General features: G+C 36.0%; 2 protein-coding genes across 2 annotated transcripts; one reads left to right on the top strand and one right to left on the bottom strand.

Annotated features, from left to right (window-relative positions):
• Positions 1-33: 33 nt before the first annotated feature.
• LOC120624602 (ribonuclease P protein subunit p25-like protein) lies at positions 34-2,279 on the bottom strand. The gene is made up of 4 exons (XM_039891244.1): positions 1,518-2,279; positions 1,203-1,387; positions 241-360; positions 34-164 (listed from the first exon to the last, which is right to left on the bottom strand). The coding sequence occupies exons 1-4, from the start codon at positions 1,611-1,613 to the stop codon at positions 44-46; spliced, it is 522 nt and encodes a 173-aa protein (XP_039747178.1). The 5' UTR covers positions 1,614-2,279; the 3' UTR covers positions 34-43.
• Positions 2,280-2,535: 256 nt separating this feature from the next.
• On the top strand, positions 2,536-13,306 carry LOC120624546 (integrin beta-like protein 1). The gene is made up of 3 exons (XM_039891163.1): positions 2,536-2,883; positions 5,076-5,242; positions 13,109-13,306. Exons 1-3 carry the CDS (start codon positions 2,634-2,636, stop codon positions 13,232-13,234), a joined length of 543 nt encoding a protein of 180 aa, XP_039747097.1. The 5' UTR covers positions 2,536-2,633; the 3' UTR covers positions 13,235-13,306.
• Positions 13,307-24,781: the final 11,475 nt, after the last annotated feature.

Here is a 24,781-nt window from a genome sequence, read left to right as displayed (position 1 = left end):
TTGGCTAAAGTGAATTTTTAGTAAAACATCAGATACAAATTAATTACGCCTGTATTGGAGCTTTCTTTTGTTTAAATGGTTTTTTTACTTTATTTGATGGTTGTTTAGAGTTGTTGCTATTTGACTCTTTTTCCCAAAATTTTTTCTTGTGTGAACTTTGGTACCTGGAAAATACATCAAATAAGTTTAATTTAAATTATCCATATTGAAAAAAAGAGTAACTATTTTCATGTCTCTTACCCAAGCTGGTTAGTATGTGATATTTCTTCAGTTGACAGTAGTATGTGAATGACTGGTATTTGCCGTTTTACGACAATAGTTTCAAGTCCATCTACTTTTGGCTCCCAATATTCTTCAACACTGCAATACTCAATTATATTAACAGATCCATATTATATGGCACTAAAAACAAATTAACCTAGGGCTGTAAAATTTTATTAAAAGTAAATAGCACAAACTGAGTTCCTATGTGATACTTTTTTAATGATGTAGTAAAAAATATTTTTTTTTATTAATGAATTGGTATATCTTAGTTAAAAAAACAGCCTAGGTGAGGATTCAGCCTTCTTATGAGGTGATGATGGCAAGAACCCCGGCATACACTTCTAACTTTAGAGATATGTGTTTTAATCTATTAAATATCAGTTTGTTTAGTGGTGAATTAAAACACATCATGAGATACCTATGTGCATTTGGCTTTTATCACCGACTACAGCCTTGTCTCTTGTTATTCTGAGAGGAGACCCGTGATTATGAGTTTGTTAGCATGGTGCTTTGAATTAATGAATTAATGAATGAATATACTTTTATTGCACACCACAAAAAGTACAAAAAACAATGTATACAATTTACGGACTTATTGCTTCATAGCGATTTCTTCTTTGCTTTGCAGACAACAAGCTTATAATAATCAAGAGCTTGTAATTAGTTTATACACAGTGGGGCATACTTGTAACAAAATATTTTCATGTTAAACAAATAATGCTCACAACAGTTTAAACTTTGAAATTCAAGTTAAACTTTAGATTTTTGAAAAATACATACAATATTTTGGAATCTACAGGATTTGATCCTGCGTCTCTCTGGCAATCTTTGCCTGAGACTTGCTTTGCCAACAAAACTGCAGTTCATAAACCACCATTGGGTTGCTGAAATGAGTATATGCCTCTTTATCACTGCAATAGCAACTGTATTATAATTACCTTTTAAATGTAAGTTTTGTCACTTGATATTGAATAGTAAACTGTCTCTTTATAATTTCTGCACAAGATATAGCCTTAGGAATGGCAACACCTGCTCCACTCCATACTACAGCCGACGCTGCCTTATCTTGAAGTATACCCTCAACATGATTTAATAAATTATTCATCTTACTGCCGCCTTTAACCTAAAAAAAATGTTTTGCAGGAAGCAAAGAACATATTTAAATTAAATCACAATTTCAAGCAACACATTCTTGTTTGGATAATCATGCCTTTTTTGCTTAAAAATTTGTTTTGAATCAAATCCAATCATACTTGCATCCAAAGGAAATTATCAGGTATATCTTGGATAGGTATTTTACTTCTTTCCAATTCTTCTTCAACATTTTTGCCTTTGAAATAGTTTTCCATTTTAAATGAGTACCTAAAAAATTGAGTTTACAGCGCAGTAAGCTCACAAATACGTATAAAATAAATCAATAGTCTCACGTCAACGTCAAAACACGATGTTTTGATAATTTGATTTTACTGCTTTTTTTTTTTAATTTATTTTACGGCCATGAATTCAAGACCTTTAAGGCCTTTCAAAAAATATTACAATTTGGCATAAAACTAAGATAAGTTTAAGTATTACATTTTAGCTTAAAGATTTTACTACTGGATTTTAGTTAGTTTACTTTGTTTGATTGGGCATTCGAATGCTACTTAGATTCAGGATCTAATTGTAAGGTACCTACTTATTTGTTTGAATGAGGATGAGGTCTCATTGCCTAAGCCTTCATTTATTAAACTATGTTACTATCGTTTGTGCCTATGTTGACGAGGTTTGTATGCATTAATTTAGTTGGTATGTTACTATTTTAAGCTCACTGTTTGTATGTTTGTAACTTTATATGTATGTAATGGAGATGTATCCATATGTGACTGTGGTCTTGACGAAGGATCGGTCGCTCATATTTTGTTTTCCTGCCCGAAACTCCTTCATAAGCTTTACGACGTCCTTTCTCCTAATATTCCCCGTCCATTAAATGTCCAAAGTTTTCTTATGCTTGTTTTTAGTCGCTATGTAGAATTTGTATGTAAATATATTCAATGTAACAATATTAAGCTCTAAATATATCCCATTATGATTTATAATAAAAATAATCTTTGAATTATAATGGCTGGAGTACGGAGCATCCTATGTAATTCACGTATACAGGCCGAGATCGAACCCGGGACCTATCACCACTACGCCAGGCAGATCGACGAGCGTTCTCACTCAATCATGGCAGGCAGGCAGGCAGGGGATCAAATCGCGTTTGCGTAATTACATAGATTCGACTAAAGGTTATCATTAGTGATAAATAATTAAGTCATGGCTAAGCAGTTATCAAGTTAAACTTACCAAGTAAGACGGTTTTAGATTCATCTTTAATTATAACAAAAATAATGGGTAGATATATTAGTCTCAGTTTTTGTCTTTTTCTCTCGATATACATCACAGTGATTACAGCGCGACAGCTGAATATCTTTAGCTTGGACAAAAGTTGGATTTGTAATATCAAGAAGTCATGCGTAGACTGTCTTCGCTTGTCCCAATGCAGCTGGTGTCGGTCAGAAAATAAGTGTTTCTCTGAAATATTACCTTATTTCCAAAGTTACTGTAAGGATGACAAAGTGCAAGACGTTGACTATGGAAGTAAGTCCAATTTTTTTTTTTTTAAACTTCTAGCTCTCGACTGCAATCTCAACTGGTAGTAAGCGATGATGCAGTCTAAGATGTTACGGGCTAACCTACTAGGGTTATGACAGGTATATTAAACCTATACCTACCTCTATTCGGTTTCTACGCGGCATCGTACTGGAACGCTAAGTCGCTGGGTGTCTTGGGTGTCTTTGTTGGTAGGATGGTACCACGGCCTAACCCATCTACCAAACCAGACCAGACGATATTGAGAATTTAAAAGTAACAAAATTAATAAGTCCGCTATTTACACAACGTTTAAATGAAAACGGAAATAATACTTCACAGGCTTTAGAGGTAAATTATGTACTATCTCTGAGAATTATCTGTGAAACCGAAAACCTAATAGTTTTTGAGTTTCATAGTTATTACTGAAAGAAATCAAATAGGTACAGCCCTCACATCACATGCAAAATTAAAATCATGTGACTCCTGTCACTTTATTAAGTACGCGTCGCGTAGCGTAGGTACTATGTGTCTTTTATCTTCAACAGGGTCGTCATAAGTAAACAGTTTGAATGTTTTGAATTCGTTTGTATGGAATAAAAAAAAAATTGGTTGCCTGTAAAGTCGGTATACGGGCGAAAGTTTTACGTGACAACGACTTTGAGTGGTAAAATAATTTTAATGTGAATATTCATTCGTATAGTAGGAAGAAGGATGAAATAATAGTAACAATTTAAAACATTAATTTATACAAAGAATCTCGCACTGAATTTCATATTAACAAAATTTTATTTTTACCTTTACACATACATACGTATTTATATACAAATATACATACAATAACTTGCAATACATTTGCGTACAATGAAACAGCGTTTACTACAAAGGGACGCGTGCCTTTCACTTTTTTTGTCTGTCTCTCTCGCTCTTAGGCGGGCTAACCATGCCCGAGTGGAAGGGACGCGTGCCTCTCACTCGCTCTCATTGTGAGCGCATAACGTGAGCGGAGCGTAACGCAGTTTCTTGAAGTGTCACCCGGCAAACCAATTTATAAGACGTTGTCACGTCAAAAATATGCTTTTTTTATTTTATATTTTTACAGGGTTATTCCTTATGAAATATACTTATGCATCCTTTAATATTATTTCGTAATTCTGTTACACGTTGTATACTTATTCTCACATTGGTCAAATGTACTTTATGGTATAGGTTGGGTTTTCTAGGCAAAGTAACCGAGAATACAGACTAATCAGCAAGCTATCTCTATGCAAAAAAATAAATAGGTTGTTTCTCAAGCCCTGCTAGAACGTTTTCCAAGATATTGTATCAGTTTTTTTTTTGATGAATGTTCGGGCATCATACCTCTGTCATTTACAGACGGACTTGGCAAATATTTTTTTTTGTTGGAAAGATTTTTATTCCGAAATGGTGGCATTTCGATTTCATATAGATCTTATGAGGAGTTTTCGGAGGCAGACAACGGTACTCTTCGAAAAATGTTAGTAAATTAACCGCGATTGCAGTTGTCGCAGAAATATGCATTGTTTACTTAATGCCATAATACCTATAACATCTCGCGAAAGTGATACGCAGACGTATTCAGTTTATCGAGGTAGTAGTGGCAAATGTTTCGTGACTGAAAGCTTTTAGCACAGTGTGTTCAATGTTGATTTGTACAAACATGTATTTCCTTTTTAGTTTGTGTAAAACCTTTTATCGAAATCACTTATTTTTTTTAATAGTAATGATTGACGAACCAAACAGATGGCCCGCCTGATGGTAAGTGGAAAACCATCGTCGATAAAAAGAGCAAAAACTCGTAGGGCATGCAAGGAACACGTCCTACAAATTGCCTCTTTCTATCGACCTGCGGTGAGGTGTTAAGCCTCTTGCGCCTAAAGTTATAGCGGTAATCTACACCCATCAGACCGAAAATCAGCAAAACTGCATGGCGGCAGAAGTACAAGGCGGTTCTACTTCCCCGGATGAGCTTATTCTCAATAACCTTTAATAGGTACTGTTAAGAAGTTACACAATTTATATAAAACAAGCTATTAAACTGCTTGATTTCAACAAGATCCGATCAGTAGTGGAGTCGAACATATTATGTAACAAACACACTTTTACCTAATTTTATATTTAGGTTAGTAGTTGTGTAGGTAGATACCAACTTAGTTAGATAATTTATTCTAACATTTCAGTGAGCTTAGAAGAAAACGCAAAATGCGCTTGCGATCCGGATCATTTAAGCTTTGAGAAAAACTGCCAGCATCCGGATGTGATCAGCGAAGAATGTTCTGGGCGTGGAACGTGTGTATGCGGTCGATGCTTTTGTAATAATATACCATTTCCTGAAAATCCGAGCAAGGTACGTTCTGACATACATTTTTTTATAATAATAATAATTTATAATATAGTTATAATAATATTTATATATATATATATATATGTCGGAGTTTGATTAGAATCAGAATTTTTAAAAAGGTCATGACCGCTGACTCCTTTAGAGCCATCGGCCATGTTGTCTTTATTCATTTTTAATCACAAATAAAATAATAAAAATCAAGTGAAATGACTTATTAATCTTAACCTAATTTTATTACTTCGATGAATTCTAAATCTAACAGGGTAATTTTAATTTGACTGTAAATAAAAAAGACAAAGCAATTAATATTTGATTTATAGTTTTAGTTAATCTCGAAACGAATAATTTAGCAAACAATCAAAAATCAAGTAAAATTATTAAAAAAATAATCGCACAAAAATAGAAATGAAAGACCTCACCGCTCGAGCGCTCGACACCAAAAGTGTCTGAGCTCCGCCGCGTTCGGTCTTAAATAAGCGAGTGCACGTGTCACGAATCCCCACTCTCGTAACTCAGAGGCGACAAAGTTGCTTCGTTATTGCACTCATTTATTTTTACAATGTTTTCTAAGTTGCGTAATAATTTAAATTACAATGCAGTTATTAATTTTAAAATATGAAACGATTTTACGGAGATCTAAAACCTCTCAGAAATAATATTAACCAAAATGCAAACTTAATAATTTATTTCCTGCGTCAAAATGTCATCCATTAACAATTCATAAATACTTTTTGTAGCTAGTTTGTTTTAGTAGAAATTAAAACTATTTAAGTCCAAATCATTGCAACAACATTCTACCTTTAAATCATTAATTGTTACCCAAGTTTATATTAAATGGTTGGGAAAGTAAGGTTATAATAAAGAAGCAGTTTTGGATAACCATATTACAATAAAACTATCAAGACCTATGAGCTAATTTGTTTACGTCTAGATGTAAATTTCACGCCTTGGTATATCCGCGGCGACACGGCCATACTGATGTGCGGTGCGTGCTCTGCGCCGTGTATCTGTAATGAAACTGATTTGTTTTAGTCTAGCTAGGTACTTCCACAGTAAACCTAGGTATTTATTATCTATAGTTTCACATTAATATTTTGGTAATTTGTAACTCAATATTAATAAATCTGTTATCTAAATTATAAATGCATGGATTAATCGGCTCAATACTCTAGCATTACGCAAACCAGTACATAGGAAATTTATTTGGTTACTTTAATACTTGGATTTTTATTGTTGGATATGGATCGTCTAAACGATCTTCTATCTAGTCTTCTTAATATGGCTTTGGGGCATCACTCGAACACACACAACATCTTTCTAATTCGTTATAGAACGTCTCCACCCGCCTATAACATTATCTTAGTAATATTTGCCCAACAGTAGGGTTGTTCTTTTAGTAATGTTTGCCCAACAGTAGGGTTGTTCTTTTAGTAATATTTGCCCAACAGTAGGGTTGTTCTTTTAGTAATATTTGCCCAACAGTAGGGTTGTTCTTTTATTATTATTATTTGCCCAACAGTAGGGTTGTTCTTTTATTATTATTATTTGCCCAACAGTAGGGTTGTTCTCTTATTATTATTTGCCCAACAGTAGGGTTGTTCTTTTATTATTATTTGCCCAACAGTAGGGTTGTTCTTTTCGTGGTTGTATGACGCCTCCACATCGTCAACAACAAGTTTTGTGGTTGTGGGTCGGATCCGCACGCCAAAGGCATCTTTTAAGATGAGCTATAATTGAACACCACCATGTGTGTAAATAGCTTAGTAAGCATATTAATTAAACCAGTGACTAGTAATTATTATTATTATCACATTTTTTTTTTTTTTTTTTTGGAAATAGAACAATTATAAGACCACGTGTTAAATAATTTAAAAGCAACTAGTGTGAAAAGAGCTCACCAGATTACGATGGATTCACCAAGCAGCCAGAGACAACTAGTCATCTTGAGAAGAATCGTTAGCTTCCGCTGGGCGAGTCGATGGACTAGTTTCCTGTTCGTTTGGCTGGGCTTCTATCTGTACAGATTCAAGTTCGTTAGACGGCGACACGGTCATCAACCTTTCGCTACTGTATCCCGGCTGTGGTGCTCGACGTAGTTGGTCGTGAGCTACTTTTCGAGGACGTCCGTGATGACCAATAACTTTCTTCACAAGGTAGCGGTCATTATCGAGTACTCTATGGATTTCATAAGGCATGCTGAACTTTGGATCAAGTGAAGTTTGGTTCCTTGGGTTATTCTTGATTAGAACAAAATCTCCTCTCTGAAACCTTTGTATTTTTGCTCTTCCTCTTTCAAACCTTTCTTTATCTTTACCAGCCGCTTCAACCATCCTTTGTTGAATTCGCCTCTGAATTGTTTCAAAATCGATTATCTGGTTGTCAAAATCTACCAAGTTCAGTAGTTCTGGCGGTACACAATTCTGGCGTCGAGTCAGCAGTGTGAGTGGAGCGATACCAGTTGTTTTGTGCACCGTACAATTAAATGCTAACTGTAGACTTTCAAGGGCAGTATGCCACTCAGCTACCTCATAGTTTTTGATCATTATTAGACCATTTTTCAATGTGGCCATCATTCGTTCCACTTGGCCGTTAGCTCGACTGATTCCGGGTGCAATTGAATGTATTTCTATGCCGTACTTATCGCAATAGTTCTTGTACTCGCCAAGGAATTCACGTCCACCATCTACCACTACTTGCTTCGGTGCTCCGAATAGGTGTATCACTTGTTTCAGAGCTCCAAGAGCGCTATGCTGACTTTTATCGTTAGCGTAACGAAGCAATACATACTTGGTGTAGGCATCGATGGTGACCACGACGTATTCCTGGTCTTGAGGTGTCCCAAGCTTCCCAGTGATGTCCATGTGGATCACCTCGAACGGTACTGTTGGCTTTGGTATGGAATGTAACTGTACCTGCGTTGCCCCAGAAGACTGCTTAGATATCCTGCATACCACACAATTGTCGACGAATTCTCGGATAATGGTGTTCATCTTATCAAAGTAATAGGTTTCTTTTATCTTACCAAGAGTTTTCTCCCAGCCTACATGCTTAAGAGCGGTATGAAAAGTGTTTATCAGGCTCCATTGGAAAGATTTAGGAACCATAGTAAGCTTCTGTGCACCTAACACCTGGTCTGTCCTTACATACTTGAGGGCGTTACCTTCGAGAACGTATCCGGGTACCGCTTCACCGTTGTGCAGGGCATCTATGATTGGTCTGAGCTGAGGGTCTCGATGCTGCTCCACAACGAGCCATTCCAAATTTCTTGTCATCACGTTGACCGTAAAGGAGTTGGGGTTTCGGCTGAAAAAATCAGCATGCTGCATACGCTCGCCTTTCCTGTACTCTATTTCGAACTCGAAATTCTGTAGGTAAGCCCACCATCTATGAATCCTTGGTAGAAGATCCTTTTTATGCTCTGAAGCTTTTAAGGCATTACAATCTGTAATGACTTTGAACTTACGCCCGTAGAGGTAGTGTCGAAAGTGCTTGATTGCTCGCACAACGGCTAGTGTCTCCAGCTCATAGGAGTGATATCTGCTTTCAATGTCAGTCGTCCGCATACTGAAATAGGCCACGACGTGTTGTCGACCATTGATTACCTGCACGAGAACCGCTCCGAATCCAAGACAGCTGGCGTCGGTGTGGAGTTCAATTGGTTCGCCTTCCCTAAATATTGTTAGTACAGGGCTAGAAGTTAAATGATGGATGACTTTTTGACGTACCTCTTCATGGTCATTTGTCCAGGACCACTTAACTCCTTGCTTTGTTAAATTGTACAAGGGAACCATTATGCGTGCAAAATCTGGGATAAATCTACGGAAATAACCCGCGAGACCATTAAATTGACGAACCTGCTTTACGGAGGTTGGAATTGGAGCTTTTAGTAGGGCATCAACCTTTTTGGGACTTGGGTGAACTTTACCGTCTTCTATTATATTACCAAGGTACTCAATGGATCGCTTAAAAAATGAACATTTTTCGACATTAATTGAAAATCCTGAATCTCGTAAAGCAATAAAAATTCTTTCAAGATATGTAAGACCAGAGGGAAAATCATAGCTCTTACTAATGACATCATCAATGTAGACTTGAGCGATACTGTCTATACCATTGTGGGCACTACCAGGGTTAAGAAGTTGTCCTAAAGCACGATTAATACATCTTTGGTACACTGAAGGTGCATTACAAAGGCCAAACGGCATAGTTAAATATTCGTATAACCCGTCGGGTGTGATGAACGCTGTTTTTTCTATTGATTCAGGGGAAATTGGGATTTGGTGGAAACCAGATGCCATATCGAGTGTATGGAAATATTTACCACCTGCTAATTGGTCTATTTGGTCTCCTATAAGAGGTAATGGATAGTGGTCACGAATGGTATTAGAGTTCAACTCTCGGTAATCAACACACAATCGATCGTCACCGTTCTTCTTCTTTACTAGAATAATCGGGCTAGAGTAAGGGGATTTACTTTCTCTAACTATGTGGTTCTCAATCAACTCTAAAACAATAGACTTAACTTTTTGGCGCTCAATGGGGGTTAATCGGTAAGGCTTACGTTCTACATATTTATCTGGGTTTTTCAAACGAATTTCGAGCTGTCCAGTATTAACGCGGGTTTTTGCAAAACCATTAGTAAAGATATACGAATATCGGTTAAGTAGTGACAGTAATTGATCAATCTCAGATTGGTCAGATAAGCCATGGTTCAAGTTACTGAAAATTGAACTATTAGAACGAACATGCATGATTTGGGGCTGAGATACTAATGTCGCAGTGTTGAGAGTTATAATTACGCTTAAACCGGTATTGCTCAGTAAGTCTGATCCAATCAACACATTAGTTGTCATTTCAAAGTCGGGTAGTACATGAAAAAGTATTTCTACATTAATATTATTGATAGTACAAACAGTTTTTAGCGTATTTGTAGATATGACGGGTACTGGGCCTAATCCACGTAAATAATTTACTACCTGCTGCCTACGTCCTGGAATCTTCTTAGCGACAGTCTCTCGCATCACCGAACACTCAGCACCGCTGTCAAAAACTGTGTCAATTTCCATTTTCCCAACATGCATACGCATAGTATTTAGCTTACCTTTGTTATCGTTGGTTATGGAGTTTACGTTGGAGGCAACTTGTTTTTCACGACGAAAACAGGTATCAAAAGTGTGACCAGGTTTAGCACAAAATGAGCAATATTTACTTACGTTGACAGCGGTGGTTGGTGCCGTGCTGCTGGATGGAATAGGTTGTTTTATTTGATGGCTAGATTCATTTCTGTTTCGACAGTTTTGCCAGACATGACCTAACTTATTACAGAAACTACATTGAGGAATGTTTCTATGATCTTGAGAGAATCTAGCTCGTTTCTGAGGGGGCGTATTTGAATGCGGAGGAGGCATGTTAGGGCGTTTAGTTCTGATGGAAGATGCCACTGAAATCAGTTCAGGTACAGTCTTGGCCCTAACATTCATCAATTCTATCCTCAGACGTTCGTCACTTACCATTCCAATGACGGCTTCCACTGCATCACTGTTGTCCAATTTGTCTTTGGTAACTCGTCTCCACAGTAACCAACCTTCGGACAAGAATTCTGAAATATTCTTATTGGGGCTATAAATATGTTCTCGAAATTTGAGGATATCGCGAGAGTACCTATTTTCTGGTTCAAAGGTTGTTATAATGGTCTCACGAAGTTCGTCCCAAGTGGAGGTAGTGACTAACCAGTTGTCAGCCCATATACGAGCACGTCCTTTGAGTAAGCTATTTACTTTCATCCGGATGTCGTAATCAGTAAGTTTGTACGTACTTACAGCCGTAGAGATGTGATTGCACCATTCACGTACACCAACGCTGCCATCTGGGTCAAAGGAAGGTAAAAATATGTCCGTTATCTTTACCCTTTCACTTGGCTTCTGTAGAAGACGATCGCTCATGCTCTGCATCATGGTCATCATCTGCAAAAAGAACTGGGGAGGTATAACGTTACCAATCGATGGCAATGCTACAGGGTCCGTAGGTGACGTTTGACTGATTTGTTGAGGCGTAACTGCTGAAGAAACATCTGCACTGGAAGGTCCTATGATAATGTCAGGGTCTGTAACATCATGACCGGCAGAAAGGGATCGCAGGAGCGATCCCACTTCTGATGTCGGAGTTTGATTAGAATCAGAATTTTTAAAAAGGTCATGACCGCTGACTCCTTTAGAGCCATCGGCCATGTTGTCTTTATTCATTTTTAATCACAAATAAAATAATAAAAATCAAGTGAAATGACTTATTAATCTTAACCTAATTTTATTACTTCGATGAATTCTAAATCTAACAGGGTAATTTTAATTTGACTGTAAATAAAAAAGACAAAGCAATTAATATTTGATTTATAGTTTTAGTTAATCTCGAAACGAATAATTTAGCAAACAATCAAAAATCAAGTAAAATTATTAAAAAAATAATCGCACAAAAATAGAAATGAAAGACCTCACCGCTCGAGCGCTCGACACCAAAAGTGTCTGAGCTCCGCCGCGTTCGGTCTTAAATAAGCGAGTGCACGTGTCACGAATCCCCACTCTCGTAACTCAGAGGCGACAAAGTTGCTTCGTTATTGCACTCATTTATTTTTACAATGTTTTCTAAGTTGCGTAATAATTTAAATTACAATGCAGTTATTAATTTTAAAATATGAAACGATTTTACGGAGGTCTAAAACCTCTCAGAAATAATATTAACCAAAATGCAAACTTAATAATTTATTTCCTGCGTCAAAATGTCATCCATTAACAATTCATAAATACTTTTTGTAGCTAGTTTGTTTTAGTAGAAATTAAAACTATTTAAGTCCAAATCATTGCAACAACATTCTACCTTTAAATCATTAATTGTTACCCAAGTTTATATTAAATGGTTGGGAAAGTAAGGTTATAATAAAGAAGCAGTTTTGGATAACCATATTACAATAAAACTATCAAGACCTATGAGCTAATTTGTTTACGTCTAGATGTAAATTTCACGCCTTGGTATATCCGCGGCGACATATATATATATATATAAATATAGTTATTTATTGGTATTATATATATATATATATATAGTTATTTATTTATATATATATATATATATATATATAAATAAGGAGAAAGGCGTTTAATTTTATAATAGAAACCGGTGGGATTTGAACCCGCATCTATCGCAGCCTAAGTCATTTGCCTATTTTATCTAGCTACTATCTTCGCACCACAGATGCTGAAAATCGTTCAGGTACTGTGCGCTTTTTATCCTGCCGCTTTCAAATTTATTTGATTTGCAATTTGAAATATTTGATATTTCTTCCAAACGTAGGTAGATGTAGAAAATAGAAATAAATCCTTCATTTTAGTATTAATTACAATTTAAATTTTTAACGGTACAATTTTCATCCTCTCACTTAGTCTAATCTTAGCCACAGTCCACATAACCAATCCATTTCCAACAAAGAAGTTATATGTGTCGAGCATTTTCCCTGTATAAAAAAAAGGGGTTTTGTTGTGTTTCAATACGAAATTGATAACCTAGTTGTTTTGGGTAGACCGAGTTCGTTCCCCGGCACGCATCAATATCATTTCAGAGTTATGTGCGTTCCTGATTTATAACGGTGAAGGAAGATATCGTGAGAAAACTCTTTCTTTCATAGTGATACAGGAAATTAGTGTGAAGTCAGAATCTTCTTGATAATGTTGATGACGGGTACACAATAGAGCCCACCCTAAGCTGGGTCAAACCTATCCCAAGTACACTAACCAATTAATCCTAGTTGATTAGTATTCTACTTATACACAGTTCCACTATATTATAAGTACCTGTTCTAAATGGAGCTTTTATTTTCAGACAATCATGGGTGAATATTGTGAATATGACAACTTTTCGTGCAACGACACTAAATGCACTGAAGGTCCCTACAACATTTATGAATTGAATAATTTTGACGAAAACACTAAATATAATGGTGAATAATCAAAGACTAAAACGTCTACTAGGTGGCTAAAAATAATAATAAAATAATATTTAACTATTGTAAAACTTTTATGGTGCAATAAATGAAATAATATACTTGAATCCATTTTTAAATGCCCCTACTATTTAAGCATAGGTACCTAAATATTAGAGATGTACCGTGTACATATTTTGCCGAGTACAAGTTTCGCAGTTTTACTACTCGGTTACATTGTAATCGGTCGAGTTACTCGGTTCATTCGGGGGACCCGCTTCTAGTATATCGCTTTAAGTGTCTCGTAAACAGGAAGCAAGTGTCGTTTATGCAAGTTTAGTACGTCTCGTATACAGGAATCAAGAGTCGTTTATGTAAGTTTAGTACAGCTAGTATACATGAAGCAAGAGTCGTTTATTTAGGTTTAGTACTTACATCTCGTATATAGGAAGCAAGAGCCGTCTATGCAAGTTTAGTACGTCTCGTATACAGTAAACAAGAGTCGTTTATGTAAGTATAGTACATCTCGTATACAGGTCGCAATAGTCTTTATGTAAGCTTAGTACATCTGGTATACAGGTCGCAATCGTCTTTTATGTAAGTTTAGTACATCTGGTATAGAGGAAGCGAGTGTAATTTATGGAAGTTTGTGTATGGAAGTGTCATTATCATGTCATGGGTAGATGATACCCATGCAGGCAGCCCTGGAGATCTAGGGCTGCCTGACGACTTCACTTAGCCGGGACAAAACTTGCCCTTCTCAGAATGCTGGAATTTTTTGTAGGGAAAAATATAAAAAAGAAGACAGGTAGGTATTGCTCAGTTTTGATCAATAAAAAATTATAATATTAACTTAACTTAAATGGTTGGCGTCAGGCAAGCGGTCGGTCGTAAAAATGTGCTGAAACCGAGATTCTGTCTGAGAGTGTGAGAGTCTGTGTAAGATACCTATTATGTCCACGTAACGTGGGCACTATTACCTAATTATTATTGCACGGAGCTATGTTGTAAAGTGTAGTTTTTCGACGCTTTTCCATTTTTAAAAGGTTTGCGCTATGTATATTAGGAGGTAGGTATTTATTTTTGTAAAAAACAGGAATACAGTTTCCCGACTGGTTTTGGCCACGGTGGTCAATCTCCAGCAACTACGAGGGAGATATTATAGTGCAAAAATGTGTACGTATATAGTCTGTTCAATTACATAGTGTCGGTACATCTGCAGAAAAAATTGCCATTTTATATCGAAGTGCTATACCGTAGTGAAGGATATGTTTGTTGATTTTGGCAGAAAAATACACCGCATCGTGGAGCGGTGATAGTAATAGAGTGGGTAGGAGCTTTACTTTCAGGGGGCCGAGTTCGAATTAAGAATATCACTTGCTTCGGCGGTGAAAGAAACATCGTTGAGGAAACCTACATGCCTGCGAGTTCTACATAATGTCCTTAAAGCTGTGTGGAGTCCACCAATCCGCACTGGGCCAACGTGGTGGACTACGGCCTTAACCCCTTCTCATTGTGGGAGGAGACCCATGCCCTGTAGTGAGCCGGCAATGGGTCGATATGATGATGATGATGATGGAGTACGCCGCACGTGGCGTACTTCGGTAGCGCAGCTGCACCTTTTATCAAATTGCGGCACGGGCCAAGATGGCACGACACGGCGGCACAAAGGCACGGCGGTATCCAAGTGAATGGACCTTTACATAAGTGCACTCTGTATTCCCTCTATCACATAGTCCGATTGGTCCACTATTCTGACACCACCGGAAAGAGATCAGGCGCAATACTGACAGCTTAAAATGCTTTCCGAAGCTCAAGGGTGAATCACCGCTCATTTCATAAGTCCGGGCACTAAGAACTTGTTGATAGAAAATCCAAATATTGACCAGACCCGAACGACGAACCCAGGACCTTGTTATCTGCAGGCGAATATGCTAACCACAAACGAGGCAGTTATTTATTGTACTCTGTTATCTAGATCTGTCTATATACATTGATTCTACGGCATCTCACAGCTAGAAAATTATTTATCATCTCAATTATAATAGATCAGAACCGGGTGTCTGCTGCGGATAGCTGATCGGGCTCAAGTACTGTCTGTTATTACGCGAAATTAGATTTCAACGAGTTGGTTTTCTTTCTCGTAAATTTTCTTCTGCATTTATATTCGCGCAATCTTTAGAAATTGCACGTATTTTTCTAAAGCTTTGTAGGTAGAGAATTTTAGTTTTCGTCTGAGGAGTAAAGGTCATTTTTAGAATTCTAAAAATCAGACCCTTTTAGGATCACTTTGTCTGGTGTCCGTTTATCTATCGGTGCGTGTGTTGCACTATATTATTCATAACTATCTATTAATATTATACGCAGGAAATATAAAAAAAAATTACAAACACTTTGCTCCAGGCGTCGATTACGGTTATTTTAACTAAAACATTTAAATACAAGTTAATCCGGATTAAATATAGATATTACTAGGCTGCATAAAATTTGTAATTCATTTAAGGGTAATTGTATGTCTTTTTATAACAAATTACCAGATGAAATCCATTTTAGATGTCTCTCAATAAGTTCAAAGTTTATATAAAACGTAAGCTTATAGAAAAATCCTATTATAATATTAAGGATTACATGTAGGTATGCTAAAAAAATCTTGGTTATGAATTGCTCAACATTAACTAGACTGTGAGGTGGTGATAACAAAAAACAAAAAAAAAACCTGGCTAAGTTTGTTGTGGGCTCTTCTTAGACCAGGGCGCGTTTGGAACCCTCCTAGCTTTAGTTTTAAGTTAACGAATGCAGTTATCACCGTCACTAACATTTGTGTAACATGTTAAATGTATGATCGCTTCATAAGTGCCTGTAAGAAGGTCTACATGTATAACACGTTTTTGAAAAAAAAAGTTTCTGGGTGGAACTATTTGGCTACTCTCTATGAGAGGGGAACCCAGAACCCTGAGTTCATCATATTCTCATCATTATCAACGAATTACCTACTACAGGTTCTACAGGTTTACTCTCTAAATATAAATATCTCTATCTATAATAATATTATGATCTTTATTAAACAAAACATAAGTAATTATAAACAAAAAGTCGATATAAACAGTCGACTAACTAGAAACGAACATAAATTAGTGATATTTGCACATCGTCTGAGAAAAGTAGAGAAATCCTTTGTGGGGATGGGTATATGCTTTTATAACATGATACCGAAGGTAATATTAGATCTATCTTTACCTATGTTTAAACAATATATTAAAACACATTTAACGAATCGTGGTTACTGATGACTACACGATTGATGAATTCCTTAACGACAAGGCTGCTTGGAAGCAGGCCACTCTGCTCTCATCTCTCACAAAACAGAAAAATTCCATAGATTGTTAAACTTTAAAATGATGTTGGAAAAGAGCAATCTGCTTAGTTTCTTGCCGGCTCTTCTCAGTGGAATCTGCCTTCCGTCTTCACGTTTCAAAAGTGCTTATTAATTAGGCCTACTTGAAATAAATGAATTTTGAATTTGAATTAAATGAGAAGGGCTTAGAAGATAGGCCGTAGTCCACCATGCTGGCCAAGTGAGGATCAGTGGACTTCACGCTTTTGAAACCACTATAGAGAATATTATTTCGGTTTATATATCTAAGACGAGTTGCCATACCGTATTTGGTCATCTCGTCCCATAATTACTACATGCCCTGATTTTGTCCCTTGTTTCGACAAAATAAATTTATAATAAAAATTAAAAATAACTTTGATTCAAAATTTTATTTTTTAATTTTTACTTCTACTTCTAGTACTTAAGAATAAGATCACTATTCACTTAGGTAAACGTCCCGTATTGTTTCCCAGGAGTTATTGTCTTAATATAGTTACAGGTAGTGCACGTTATACAAAGAATGTAGTAATTTTTATCTACCTAAATAAGTAATACTTTGCACCGACTTAAATATTTTGTAGAAAATATGAATGGGTCAAATGGGACTCTATTACTAAGCCTCCGTTTTACACGTCTGTCTGTCCGTCTCTCCGTCTGGCTGTCAGTGTGCTTTACATAATGAACCTTAAGTGGTAGTAATTAAACCTGTATAGTAGAAATTTCACTGAATCTGTATTTCTATTGCCGCTATAACAACGAATTATTATCATCATCATTAATAGTCCACTCGTGAACCAAAGCCAACGGCAGGGTTGGGGATCACAGAAGATGGTAAAAGTAGCATTTAGAGACTGCTGTCCGCTCTTTGTTATATTCCCTTAGTAGCTCGGTACACCCCGGGGAAGAGGAGAGATGGTGATAACAGTATTTTGGTCTACCGTCACCACACGACAGATAACGGCACAACGAATAATAAAGATAAAAATACAGACTAAGTTTACGGGATAAGGAATAGATATATGTATAAAGAAAACTTGTTTTGTCCTCTTAATATCTCCAATCCAATGCATGTGTTTAGGGTTTCAAAATGTCCATTGGTACGGAAACTCTCGTTTACAAGTCGAACTCGCTTAAGTGCTACTAAGTACTAAAGTGATATATTTACTAACCTAACCTAATCAAACCTACTTAAGATATATATTTACTTAGCTTGCAAACGAAAAGTACCAAGTTACTGAAATAAAAAGTGAGCAGATAGCCAGCGGCGCCACTTTCAGAGCAGCTAGTGACCTAAAAAGGAATTGAAAAGAGCTTCCATTCGTGTATTGAAACGTAGGTAGAAAACAGTCGTTGAAGTATAAGTAGATACTTTTTGTCTCACTTGACTGGAAATTCCCTCTATATAGGTGGGAAAAATGGCAATAGGTGGGACACAAAGCTTGGAGCTATGGACTTTGGGGTCCCAATATGCTAGAATGTCAACCTCGTACTGGTAAACGCTGGCAGACGATATAAAATTGATATCAAACGATAGGCGAGAAGCAGCTGGACCCAAGCGGCACAAGACCGTGGTATCTGAAACTCCTTACTAATGACCTATATCCGGGCCCGGCAATGGACGTCCATTAATTGACATAATAATGATGACGATGATTGCAAAACTAAAGTTTCGGTACCAACACAAAAAAATGCACGTTTCTTTTTCAACACGACATTACTCTCGTTTTTTATATCGCATTCATGCAGGATACAAATAACTATAAGAAAAATCACAAAATAAACATCCTATAACATATAATTAAATCGTATACTAACTAAGATAACTGGGAGACGTTAGATGTGCTGTATATCTGTGTATCTGTTTGTCTGTATGTTGGTTTGTGCGCAAAACCATTACGCAAAAACAACTGAACAAGTGCAATTTGGTACATTTATAGCTGATACTCTGGATTAAAATAAAATATACTTTTATCTCAAAAAACAATAATGGTTCGTTCGGGATAGACGATGAAAGTTTTTGTCGATTTATTCCATAACTCTGCCATTCCTTAGCCGATTTTAATAATTTTTCTTTTACTAAAAAGGTTTTGTTAATATTTTGATTATGCCCACATTTTGTGAAGATCTTGTAAATATTGTTGGAGATACAGGTCTAAACCCCTCAGAGATCAGAAAGATGTAATGACTGCATGCCAACATACCAGGTGAAAAAGGGCATGCCTGCTAAGTATCTACCTCATTGCTCACCCATCTATTTACTGACTTAAGACTACTTTACCTGGCCTAGCGAGCTTCACTGACATATTTTGATGCTTCTACTACCATTTTCAATGCTTATGTGATTAAAGCTCCGATAAGTATTGTATGCCCGCATATCTTAGTTTACTTACTATCTACTTATATTATATCTATATTTCTATACAAATGTTATAAAGTGGTAAGATTTTTCTGCTGTTTGTTGGTACCGAATAGGCTCCGAAAGTGCCGGACTGATTTTAACAATTTCTTCAGAAAAAGAAAGCTTAATTATCAAGAAGTCCATGAGATAGTGAAGAAAATTGCAATAATGTAACCAAACTCCAGTTAACATTGCTTACCCAGCGCAATCGACTTAATTTTTGCTCCTGCTACTAAATACTGACACACATCTCTTAAATTAACTCCTACGGGATTGCTTAAAACAAAAACAAATACGGGCGAAGTCGTGGGCAAAACTAGTAACTTAATAAAGATCTCCTCGGGCATTGAGGCGTCATCGCGTAGTAGGGTTGGTGGCACGCCGTGAAGTCGCCTCGAAGGAACGCGCATTCTTCCCCCGCACGGAATACCAATGCCATATTACTATGTGTGATCTGTTCCATTCATTCCATTATTGTGCTCCATTACGTCTATATATAGAACAGACCAAATGACATCTTATTCTTTCTTTATACATTTCTCAGGTCACGTCGCTACTCGAATTATAGAGTCGTTTAAACATCCACGTTCACATCCAATATTTTTTCAGTATATATGTCGAACATGGTATGTAAGTGTTAGTAAATTACTGTAAGCCTAAATTCAGGTAATGAATTCCTTATGAATAAGTAACTTAACTTATTTTGATTTTAATAAGTTTATAGGTAGGGTCGCATAGTACCTACCTACCCATTATCGGTAACTTCTGATTTTAGTTACAACGATATAGAGTTTTAAAGCTCGACCCTGACCCTCGACACCGACATATTTGGGCGGCTTTTGGTGTTCAAGGTTCTCTATAAAATAGTTAGTGGGTAGTCTTTAACGAGCTAATTTAAATATAAATAATATATAATAAATACTAAATGAGCGAATGGATCTATTTTGCCCAATATTAACCAATAAAACCTAAGGGATAGAATATTTTGATTCTAACCGAATGTAACCTAACTTTAGTAAAATCGCAGCACGGGGAAAATCAGAGTTGATATACCCACTTTTTTAGATCACTTATTTATCATTTTTGATTTTATAGGTTAATACCATATAGTTAATAGATAATATGATCTTAAATTCGCCCACCCAGTATTTCTATTTGCTCGCCTTGCTCAGTATGTTTTAAATTATTACCACCTACTTTAGATTAATAACTATGTCATTTTATTTTATTTATTTCTTTTTACTGAACAATTTATCGTCACTAGTTGGTTATTTTTTCGCAAACATCATTTTATACTTAAGTATTATGGTATCTCATTAGCGCTTACTATACAATATTTAATTCGCTTGAGTTATAATATCCCTAATATAATTTCAAGAGCACGGCGTTCCTTCCTAATGAAATTAGCCGCTACGAGTTCCCGGGCAGGTACTGTTTCCCATGCAATTATCGATGGTAAATTTGCTTACCTGTTATACTTACTCATGATCTTCATTATTTCAAACCGTGGACTGATCAGAAGTTTCCACAAAATCACCATCTTAAAGCACTCCAAATAGCAAGCATCATGGTCTGTTTGTACGTCAAAGAAATAATAGAAATACTTATATCGCATTGTCGATAATTTTATTCCATATCTCATTAATGATGATATATATTATTATATATATTATATATTATTAATGAGATATGAAATAAAATTATCGACAATGTAATGATGATATATATTATCATCATCATCATATCAACCACGACTCCTCCCACAATAAGGAGGAGCTAAGGCCGTAGTCACTCACATCACTTGAGACAATTAAGGAAAACACTCAGGCATGCAGGTTTCCACACGTTGTTTTCCTTCACTATTAAATAACTGTAGGTAAGTAGTGGATATATTCATTTGTAAGGAAGAATAGAGTATCAAAAATGTATTCAATACCTACTAATAGGTAGGTACTAATATTTCCAATAGCAACACTATTGTTGCCACTGCTGAACCGATTATAATTTTTCTTTCACCTTTAGAAAACTATTTCATCCAGAAGTAACATAGGCTATATTTAATTTAAGTAACAACGAGATTTTAGTCTGAAATAATATTGTTCCTAAGAAAAACCCGAAGAATAGTAGTTCGAGATTTGTGGTAAATTGATTCTTCCGCGTGCGCTGCCTAAATGATTCGTCGAACGTAAATACTACTAAGTACAAGAATATTGGTCTTTAGACGATCTAAAAGAAATCCTTGCTACTATATATGTCAAGTAATTATTCTATTATACAATTTAGGTATTCAAACGTCGATTATGCCATGCTCCTTACAGGAAAACTCAGTTCATTATAAAGGCACTCTTATGCAAAACACCTTGCCCTTTACAGCTTCTTAGTTGGTCGCATAATCTAAAAGATAATAAATGAAATTAAAATTCGTCGGTAGAGTGGTAAACTAGGTCAAAGCCTCCCGCTAGACTAAAATTGCGGTACCTATACCTACAACGTGTATATGAAGACAGAAACAATACTTTACCTCTTAAGGTACATTACGTATTGTCTCGGAGACTACTACTGTAGTTTTTACTGTCAGAAATCAGATACAGCCACACATGCAAACATACAGCATCACATGCAAAATTAAAATCATGTGACTCCTGCCACTTTATTAGATACATGTCGCGTAGCATAGCTACTATGCACGTGTCGGTCTTTTATCTTAAATAGGGTTGTCATAAGCAATGACTTAGAATGTTTTGAATTTGTGGAAAAATAAATATGCTTCCGATGACTTCATATTTTTACAGGGTGGTTCTTATGAAATATACTTATGTTTTTTTTTATCATTAAGAGGTACTGTTGGAGGATGCACTTCCAACATTACTTCGTCTAATCATAAAAAACACAATTAACGATTAACGATATTGAATTTGCATTTACAAGAAATAGGTACGTAGTAAAGTCCGTATCTACTTGATCTCAAATAAGCCTTCAGCGGCAGGAGCCGCGTCATATCGAATTCTTAATTGATTCTTCACATCATCGCGCTTTTAATTTCGTATTCGCTTAATAAATTAACAACCGAATAAAATAAATGAAAAATTATTGATGGTGGGCCAGTTATAGTTAATCTGCACAAACGTATGGTCTCTAGAGCGCCACATAGAACGGATATACAGATTTAACACATTACACCTCCTTTGCATCATTTGGGTAAAAATATGTACTCACAGCATTTATGTGAACTGACTATCGCATGTACCTACCTACCTACCTAAGTATAGTTTATACCCTGTCGACTGTCTGTCTGACTGTTGTAAACTATAATGTTTATTTTTTTCATTACTTGCTACAATAAATTGGTGAGTAGATTTAATTATGTTCTGAAAAAACACGAGTGTTAGACTTAAAAAAAACGCAATTACTTATCGAAAATAAAAAATATTCTTGAGTATTATTTTGATCATAAATACTTATATTATAACATCATAAGAACACTATCTCTCTGACGCTGCTAGACCTAGATGTATCAGTAGGGTTAGTGCCAGACGAAGCAAGCGCGGGGCCCGTAGCAATATTTAGCAAATTATATATTATATTACATATTTTTTAGCAAATTCTTTGAAAGATCCCTTGATCTGCTCTAAGATTGTATGCTTACACACACACGTGTGTGTGTGTGCATACAATTATATAATGCGCGGGGCCCGTAGCAATTGCTACTCTTGCTACGTGGTACATAGACCGGGCCGGGCGGCGGGGCTATGGATCTGAAGGCTAGGCGGTCGGTTTCAGGGGGCGATATTTTCACGCGAGCAATCTATTGCTAACCTTCACTTCATAGTTTTTAATACATAATTTAAAAACTATTAAATGAAAGTCTGTAGTGTCGTAGTGAATCAAATATTCATAGTACGGAATCCGTAGGTCCTTTAGAGTTTCGTACATCAAAAACACTTATATTAGTATTCACTTTTATTACGCCGTCTGCCACAGGCTGTGTGAACACAAGTCACTCAGTGATAATAATCAGTACATAGTAGGTATAGTGATCTCCGGGGTCCTTCAATGATCTCATATCAATGTATCTACGAGAATGTGGACGCGAAATGGTTACGTAGGATTCCTACCGACTAAAACTCTCCGGTCTTCCAAATCATCCCATGACGACCAAATCACGGGAACGATTTAGCACACGACAGCTTCAGTCATTAACCTAACCATCCTGTAGAAATAGTCAAAATTACAACCCTAAACTGAGCAATGTTACTTTTATTACCAGAATAGATTGAGTTAGGACATTTTTAGGAGGTACTTTCGTGTACACAGCAGTTATTGAAACGTTTTTATTTTTTTGTTTAAAAAAAGGACAAAACAAACACAATATACAAGCAAAAGCCGACCTTCTCACTAGTAGTGATCTCTTCCAAGCTACCTTTGCGAATGGAGCCAGTGAAACACTTGAGAAGCGGGAGATAGCAATTATACAATTATGAATTAATATGTACACGCTAGATGCGAGATAATATATAAAAAAAAATGTAAACATAATAAATATCTATATTTATAAAAAACGTAAAAATAAGCTAGAAAAGAAAAACAAAGAAATAAGTTTAAATTAAGCCTTTTTAGTATTAAGCGTGAGACACTATTAGCTGTCCAAATTAGTTTCAGACAGATATTATTGATTAAGAAGAAGTGTTCTAAAAGTTTTGCCAGTTATACAAAACTGTAACTGGCAGTTTTATAAAAAAACAACAATAACTCCTGGCGCTTCAGTATTTAAGAATCAATGGAATAAATAAAAATACTTATTTACATGATTACTTCCACTGATCGGAAGTCTCGATCATCATCGTCATTTATCAACCCATTAACGGCTCACTACAGGGCACAGGTCTCCTCTCACAATGAGAAGGGGTTAAGGCCGTAGTCAACCACGCTAACCGGCTAAGTACGGATTGGTGGACTCCACACACCTTTAAGAGCATTATGGAGAACTCTCAGGGATGTTTTCCTTCACCGTTGAAGCACGTGATATTTCAATTGCTTCAAACGCACATACTTTTGAAAAGTTACAGGTGCGTGCGTTCGAAATCGGCCCCCCTAAAGTGAAGTCGAAGTCCTACCCACTGGCCACTTGCCTATCACTACTTCTCGGAACACTCGATGGGAGAGTCGAATAAGTAAAGTTATATTTAAACATCCAGCGGTCTGCATAGCGTTATCAGGTATTTATACCTTATAAATTAATTTGACTATAAAATAAGTTCCTAATTTGCCTATACAAATTTCAAGCGACCATGTTTCCTTAAAATTCCGCACTTACCTGTTGAAGTAGAGACACTTATTCGTTAATGAGTCTTCATTGTAAAGTCAAAATAGACGAATTAGAATATTCATTTTCGTGCATTTCAAGAGCGATTTAGTACTACTTAGTATCTTAGTAAGCAAAGGTTTTTTTTTCATTATTAAAATAAACCTTTTAATATTTAAAGAAAAAACATAAACTCTAAGCATTCGAAAAAGTCCGACTAAGTTATACCTATATTAGTTATATCTAGGTCGTGTGATTTGTATTTCTGATATTATAAACAAAAATTTAAGATATTATATAATATACATCAAACAAATAAATAAAAATTTATCCATACACCTATTTATTTTTGTTTATTATGTTAGCTCTAGCCCGCAAAGTCTCACTTATAATTTTATTTCCTTTAAAAGTAGGTAAAAAAGTTAATACAAAACCTCGTTAAACCCATAATGCAGTGATATTTTATTAGTTTTAACTTAGGATAGGTAAAAACTAAT

Source organism: Pararge aegeria, chromosome 6 (assembly GCF_905163445.1).
Source record: "Pararge aegeria chromosome 6, ilParAegt1.1, whole genome shotgun sequence".
In the NCBI taxonomy this organism is placed as follows: Eukaryota; Metazoa; Arthropoda; class Insecta; order Lepidoptera; family Nymphalidae; genus Pararge; species Pararge aegeria.
Note: the sequence above shows the minus strand (reverse complement) of the source record. Positions and strands in the feature narration are given on the sequence as shown.